Raw genomic sequence first — 7,477 nt, 5'->3', positions numbered from 1 at the left:
ACTGCCTTTTATTTGAATCGCATGAGGCCTTCACGAATTATGGCGCTCTATACCTATGTGTATTTAGAGGAAATGAATCAGGTGAGGTACACTATACATTTCAAACGACGCTCCGCATTCTAGACGTGAAGGAATGCTGCACGAAAACCACGTGTGATACATCACATAACGGTTGGAATTTCCGCCTTTTTAAGATAGCACAACGCTGCAAGGCAATCTTAAATTATTACGAAGGACAAGGAAGAAAGAGGCTACAAATACACCGATGACTACCACGTTCTCGTCTTTGTATTTTACGTTCTCTGTGAATTAACTATAGATAATCAACAAACTGAAGATACCCACGTGATACTGACAATTGGGCGAGTTCGTGCGGGTTCACAGTTAACAGCGGCGCGAAAAAAAATGCAGGACAAAAAACGATGAGAACACGAAGACTGGTGCCCTGTAATGTTACTTGTGTGCAAAGCCGAAAGTACCACAGCCAAATTCCATATTTTGTGATGCACTGTGCACCAAAATTGACGACGTACTAGAATGCTAAAATGGGACGTGAAATGTCAGATCAATATTTTTCCGGAATGCCTTGGCGGTTGATATTATACAGCATCAACGTTTCTAAGGAACTCCACATTCTGTGTATAGGACGTTTGTTTAAAATTTGCAGGGACTTACCGCATAAATTTGTAAACAGTTGTACCTGAACTCTTCTGTTCATTCTCTAGGACGTAGTGTTTTAATATGTTGTACTTACGACAATATTTTGTACAGGCATGATAATGATCTTTCGGAGATTCGTGTTGCTTATACTTAAAAAAAAGTTACACGTGGTAAAGTAAAAATAATTTAGTTAAGTGCACTATGAATATCACTTCGTAATCACTTTCGCATGTGCATTCACACCGTCGTACGCAGTGTAGCCGCCGCTGCACACAGGGCGTTGGAAAAGAAACCGCATATAGATGGTCACAAAGTCATTCATTACGAGAGCGGTGTTATCTTTGGCTCGTGTTTACTCGCAGTTACTACATCTGTTGGCTGCAATCAAAAGAAAACAAACACTTTTTTTGACCGGAAATGCAGTTATATCATCTGTGCAGTGAACCAAGGACGAATTCTAAACTGAATATGATTTAAACAAAATGTATTAACCTGATATTCAATGCAGTGCCCAAATATTTCTATAAATCCAACCAACTTTATGTTAGAAGGTGTCTATTAAAGTCACGATATGCGTAATCTTTAAGTGAATAGGTAAATTTATTTCTTACTGAAAATCCTACAGTAAAATAGTAGTTCACGGACTATCGTTCACATCATTCAAGTCAATGTGAGGTGTCGCGCTACGCCAAGAGAATGGTGGACAAGGCAATAGTTGTTGAAAATTAGAGTTTGTCATCAAAAATGAAGTGTAAAAAACAGAAACGCGATTATCCAATGAATGAGTAGCACTCCAGTACTAAAATTAGGAGGGTGATGTAGTAAGTGTTAAGATCTCCGCTTCTATACGGAGTGGGCAGACATATATAGACTCATAGCTCGTCGCTACTCACCGAGGTCATCGATGACGGGTGCCAGCCGGAGCATGATGCCCACGAGGAGCACACTCATCACAAAGAGCGACACGGCGGTGGTAATGATGATCCAGCGCGCCTTCCGGCTAACGTCCTCCTCTTCGTCCTCCTTGGTCGCTGTGCCGAGTCCTCCTCCGCGCACACCCCTGCCGCCCCTGGCACGTTCGCCGTCGCCGGACGTCGCGCACAAGGGCCGGTACTCTTGCGGGCTCTGGTTGCCCAAGCACGAGGAGGCCCTGGGCGGCGAGATGGAGAACACGAAGCGAGACGTGGGCCGATCCTGCCACGTGGGCGTGGCCGCCAAGTCCGTGGGCGACACGTCCGAGTACGTGTGCAGCTCGGTCGTCGGACTGTGCAGGCAAGACGAACTGAAGCTCTTGAAGCGTGGCGTCGGGGGCAGCGTGCGCGGCGGCTGGACACTGCTGCCGCTGCCGCCGGCGCTGCTGCCACTCCCGCCGGCGCTGCTGCTGGTGCCAGCCATCTCTGCCACGGGTTCGGCGAACGTGGCGTGGCGGTTTAGGGTCGAGTACGGCCGGTGGCTGAGCGTTAGGCAGCCGCGATGTGGCAGCGTGTTAGTGGCACGACGTGGTGGCGGTGTGGGAACGGGTACGAACGGTACGTCGTACGGAGTGAGCTGGCGTAGTGGGATCGACTGTCGCGTCGGCGGTGCGCCGCTGCCACCGGCGTTGTTTGTTCCCGTGGGGTCTCGGCTCGCTGCGAGGGCGGCAGCTGCGGCTGCTCGAGCTGGTTGCGAGACCAGGTGGAGCGTGTATAAGGTCCACAGCGTGACGGCCTTGGCTCGGGTGCAGACCCGACGTCTCGCGGCCGGCACACTCCGAGTCTTAACACCACACACGCGCACTGTCTCGCACGAAACCGGCCAAAGTAACAAGAAGCACGACTCGCGAAGTTGGGAGGGAAGAGCAAACCAGCTCTTCCTTTGGGAGTACAATGAACTAAGCGAAACGCCAGTTCAGCTCGAAATCTATCGATCCTTTACTTTGAATGGGCAAAGAAAAGAAGACTGAAAGAAAAATGAAAAGAGAAGCAGTTGGGAAAAATTCTTCAACAACCAAGAAGGGTCGTCTAGTTGTCGTCGACAATTTTAAAGAGCTTTGGATGCATTGAATGGATGCTGTCTAGATCGACTTCAGCATTGAGCCTGGTGGCTTTGTTGCGCGATGCCTGGAGGGAAGCAGTGAGGCGAATTTTCTTGGCGCCGTCTCCTTTCCTCCAGGGAAAGCCAGAGCGCGATGGGTTGTTCGTGCAGATGTTTTTCTTTTTGCTCAGTCGGGATGTCTAGTACCGTTCCAGTCCATTAGTCAGCGATCGCCAAAGAAGAGAAATCGTTTGTCCTTGTGCAACCCAGAAACAGTTGCCGCAGCAGCTGATCGACTTCTGATCTGCTTTGCTTGGTATGTTGTTGCGTCGTCTTTTCTCGAAGGTTGAAAAATCGGACCGCCCGCTTGGTGAATGCAATTAAACAGAACAACTGCTTGTACTGATGTAAACAATGTCCACTTGTAGCAAGCTTCGACTGTCCGCCCTTAGTAGTCTGGGCCTGCGAAAAAATGCTAGGTATTGGCTGGCGCTTCTCTTTCGTCTTCTTCGTGCGTGCGCCGTTTTCTTGAGCAATGCGCACCAGCGAAAGAAACAAGAAGTTTGAACTTTACGTGCCGACAAAACGAAGACACGATTTAAAAGAGGTGCTCTCGAGTCGAACGCTTGAGCTTTGGCGGTGACTCTTGGCGGAGGAGATCACGATTGGTCTTTTTGGCAATGATGACGATGAACCAAGGATTGTTTGGCGCTTCACATACACACACAATGCAATCATACACACAGGGTTAAGGATCGACTACTTATCGTGTTTAGCTTCTCCGTCTCTCTCACTTTGAATCATGAAAGGCTGTAGTGCCTCCACGTCTCGAAGCGCAGGTGGTTCCCAGCGGAGTCTTAAGAGTTGCCGGGCGGCCTGCCTGCCAATACACTGTGTCCTTCGTGGCACTCTAAACGCCAGAACGTGTCTCCCAGAGTTGCCTGGCTACGCCTAACGAGCCGCATGCTTTTGGCGATGGCGTCGCGGCTAAAACACGGCCCGATGGTTGCGGTAGTAGCGAGGCGAAGTGTCTTCCTGCGGAGACTTCTCGGACGAACCAGACACCCAGCTCCATCTTCTCCTCCGCTGCCCGAAGCTCTGGCGGCGTCCGAAGTACATAAACCAAATCATCTTCCCGCTTCAGGTGGCTCTTTTCCTTTCGAAGCTCCCTTTTCGACGCTTCCAGGAGGCTCTTCAACAAACGACCTTAGGCCCTTTTCTCACAGCCGCAGCAGCTGTTGAAGAGAAAAACCAGCACTCGTTGCAGGCACACTGAAGTTCTATGTGTTTTCGACATTGTATTGGCTTTAAAACAGCAGTGAGGCCCACTTGAATGTTGTCCTTGCATTGTCGTGTCGTTTACTTGCACGCACCGCTCATGCAGCGAGTTAAACTTACTATAAAAACAGATCCTTTTTTTGCAAACTGATACCGTCTGAAACTATCATTCTTTTGAGCACGCAGATTTGCTAGGAATAGTCATTCTTTCAAGAATATTGAATCTATTTGTGTCATGGGAAATGTTATGAACAATGAACCTGCTGACAGGATTCACCAATGCGTATGACATGAACATATTTTGTAACGAACACAAGCACGGGCTATCTATCGCTTGACTTGAGTGGGTATAAAGGACATTTTTTATATATGTGCTAACAACTATCGTCGACATAAAATATAAAATATAATAAGAATAGCCAAATACATTAATTGTGTCATTTGGTGCAATTCTTTTTAACAGGAACTTTAATAAACAGCTCTTTGCACTTATAGTGAGACTCACAAGGACAATTCCCACCTATCAAGGGCACGTCCGTTTGCCATACATGATTGCACTATTTTTCTGAAGCGCATGTATTATTGATATAGCTGCAGTTGAGGGCATTGATACTGTTGTTGCAGCTTTTACGAAAATTGCTGGTTACATACTATTTGACTATCGATCACATCGAATACTTGCCCTTCAACAGAAAGGTGGCACTTGGTTTTAGTTTTCTCTACCGCTTTGCTGTAGACATGACAGCGCTACAGGATGATACACCGGATAACAAACAGAAGAGAACACGCATCTGCCTCATTCGAAGAGCTTATCGCGTCACGCTTTCGTTTCAGTCTTCTGTCATCATATATATCTAGTAAAGAAAGATGAGAGGCACCTTCCAGAATAATTCAATAACACCGAGTAATGCAAGCGAACGCCTCCGCACATTTGAAGAAAACGTGGCGACTCAGAAGCTCACCTGTCAGGTCAACGCCGACACGCGTTGTTTTGAAGCGAGCGCGGCAACAACGCGACTCCCACTCGCCGAGAGAAAGCGGCGCAATCCCTCGAGGATGCAGATCCCGGTTGGTTCACCAAAGACAATCGAGAATCCCGAAGAAACCACGTCACGTACAGCCGACTGCAGCAGCAGATGCGGCCAGCGCTTGCCACAGTCGACGACTACGGCGTATCTGCCGCGTTTCGCGGGGGACTTTTCCGCGGTGGCTTCAAAACGACGAGAGGAAACGGGCCTCGGCCGCTTCTTGCGGTGCGTCCGCAGCGGCCAGCTTTCGGCACTGTGTGTGCGTCAACGGCGGGGGATACGTCGAGAGCCGGCAGCCAGCGCGTCTCTCCAGAGGGAGAAGGTAGAGAAATACGGGATGTGGGGAACTGGGGAGCTTCCCTCTCCCTTGCAACCACCTTCTCTTCGCCAGCCACCCTCTTGTCCTCCCACGCGAGCACTCCTTTCCTCACACGCGCAAGGAAAGGATCTCCGGATCGATAACACGCATCCTTCTTTGCCTCCTACTCCTCCTCTCCAACAGGACTTTGCTGTTTTATCCTTAACGCGCTGCATCTTCGTGTATACGCCACTCTCTTTTCTTTTAAGCTTCTTCTTTTTATACTGTTGCGTTTGCTGGAGGAATGCTTACGCTGCGTTGTTTCTGCGGTTTTTTTTCCCGCCGTGTGGCGAGAATTGCTTGACCAGCGTCACTTGTCGTCCGACATGTTTCCAAATGCGCACGTCCGAAAAATGCATGCGGCTCCCGTTGCTCTGTATTTTGGCACTGTAGCAGAGGCGGCGTCTTTTGTGTCAATCGCCCGAAGCTGGTTCCATATCGCTCTGCTTCTATGCTGTCGGCCGTCTTTGATGTCGCGGAGGATATTCGCACTTTATATATGGCTACCTCTACGGCAATTGAAGGATGAAGAAAAAATTTCCGCTACCGGTTTTTTTTTTTCGGCCTTGTGTCTTGAGTATTGAAGTTTATGTTACTTGTACGTAAGCAGCACCACCGATTCGGCAAAGTTTTTCAAGAATTCATGAAGTTTAGGTGATATGACTTCCTTAATTGGAACCTAGAAATGGCGACGAAGAATGTTGCCGCAGGATTGTGGTGCGTTGAACACACATGTGAAATCCAACACTATCACAAGCACGGAAACAGTCTTTTTTTAAAGCGTTAATTGCGCAATAAAAATAGGAGTGCATTTGAAATTCCTAGCCGTTTACACCAGTCTCAGGCAATCATTAAACGTGGCTACAGCAATTTTTTTACGATTCTTAGCCCATTTATTGCAAAAGTTGTGGCTATGACTACTGCGCTGGTAACATCCATGTTCAAATGAACATATGTATGGTTCACACCACGTTTTTTTTCTTTTGCAACCTTATTGTCAAGGTATGTACAGCCCAGCTATTTTCTTAGTCTTTACGCATGGAAAAACTCCGCACAAATTTGTTGAGTGGCAGCAGCGCTGTTGCTTTAAAGCGCGAACTAATCGTTGAAAATGTTAAAGTACATCTACATGATTCTAGCACATACATATTTTTTGCTAAATGTAGCCCTCAAATTTATGTGCGTGCTACAATCGTGCTCAAAAGCAAAGCAGGCAAAAAATTATCGTTTTGAATTTCGCTTACGTAATGTGTCCTCTTCATTCGGGGACGCGCTGAAATAGTGCAAATATGGTTGTTTCTGCGCACTACAATGCGAGTAACTAAGAGCATTAGTCTAGTAACAAGCAACCAATATACTTAATTTATTATATTTATTTATAACTTACAATCTAACGATGTTTTGTTTGGAAATTCTCGGCCTTTGTTGTAAACACGTTCCCAAAGAATGACCCCATAAACTATCAATTTACAACCCACACAATGCGTCCCTCTTTAGGAACGTTACGGTATATAGATGCATCCCAAGTTACTCTGCATTTTTCACACAAAATGCAGCTGACACAACGATGACAACTTCCTATCATGGCGGCGATGCGCTAAATAAACGCGTTTTTCACTTAAAAGGTCATCCACTGTTGACGTGTAAAATTTGGTGGAGTTGGTATTTTATGGAAGCGGCATATTTGAATATGAGCTTTATGAGTGTTTTAAATACCTAAGTGCAGTTTTCTTCGAGCTTATGATAGTCGCCCACTAAGAAAACCAGTTTTACTTCCAAAGCTTATTAAATATTTTCACCTATCGGAACGAATATTCCATTTTCCAATGCCTCATATATGATAATAAAGCCTCTGTACTAATTAACTGGCACAAAACTTTATGTAACAATATTTTAGCCCAAAGTTCCATTCTATACGAAAGAAAAACATTTAATTGTCGAAGAAATTTCTGCTACATTTCTTATAGCTTTCATTCTTCTAAATATTTCCTGTGAGCATATTCCAGTCACTAGATTACATTAGGTATCGCATTTGTAATTATTCATGCATGAGACAGATCAGAATGCTGTTTGCTTTTAAAGACTGTTATACAATAAAACATCGTTTTAAATACGTGCATTTTGCATGCTGCTGTGATAT

General features: G+C 46.3%; 1 protein-coding gene across 1 annotated transcript; it reads right to left on the bottom strand.

Annotated features, from left to right (window-relative positions):
- Positions 1-1,545: 1,545 nt before the first annotated feature.
- Positions 1,546-5,201, bottom strand: LOC119172820 (uncharacterized). Its single transcript, XM_075893152.1, has 2 exons — positions 4,914-5,201; positions 1,546-3,908 (listed from the first exon to the last, which is right to left on the bottom strand). The coding sequence occupies exon 2, from the start codon at positions 2,053-2,055 to the stop codon at positions 1,546-1,548; it is 510 nt and encodes a 169-aa protein (XP_075749267.1). The 5' UTR covers positions 2,056-3,908; positions 4,914-5,201.
- Between the last annotated feature and the right edge of the window lie 2,276 nt (positions 5,202-7,477).

The sequence above is a fragment of the Rhipicephalus microplus genome, chromosome 4, assembly GCF_043290135.1.
Source record: "Rhipicephalus microplus isolate Deutch F79 chromosome 4, USDA_Rmic, whole genome shotgun sequence".
NCBI classification, from domain to species: domain Eukaryota; kingdom Metazoa; phylum Arthropoda; class Arachnida; order Ixodida; family Ixodidae; genus Rhipicephalus; species Rhipicephalus microplus.
The sequence above is the reverse complement of the archived record's forward strand: the minus strand, read 5'-3'. Positions and strand labels throughout refer to the sequence as shown.

What these genes read in the sequence shown, in the direction of transcription:
- LOC119172820 (XM_075893152.1), bottom strand. Translation starts at nt 2,055, where the DNA reads ATGGCTGGCACCAGCAGCAGCGCCGGCGGGAGTGGCAGCAGCGCCGGC.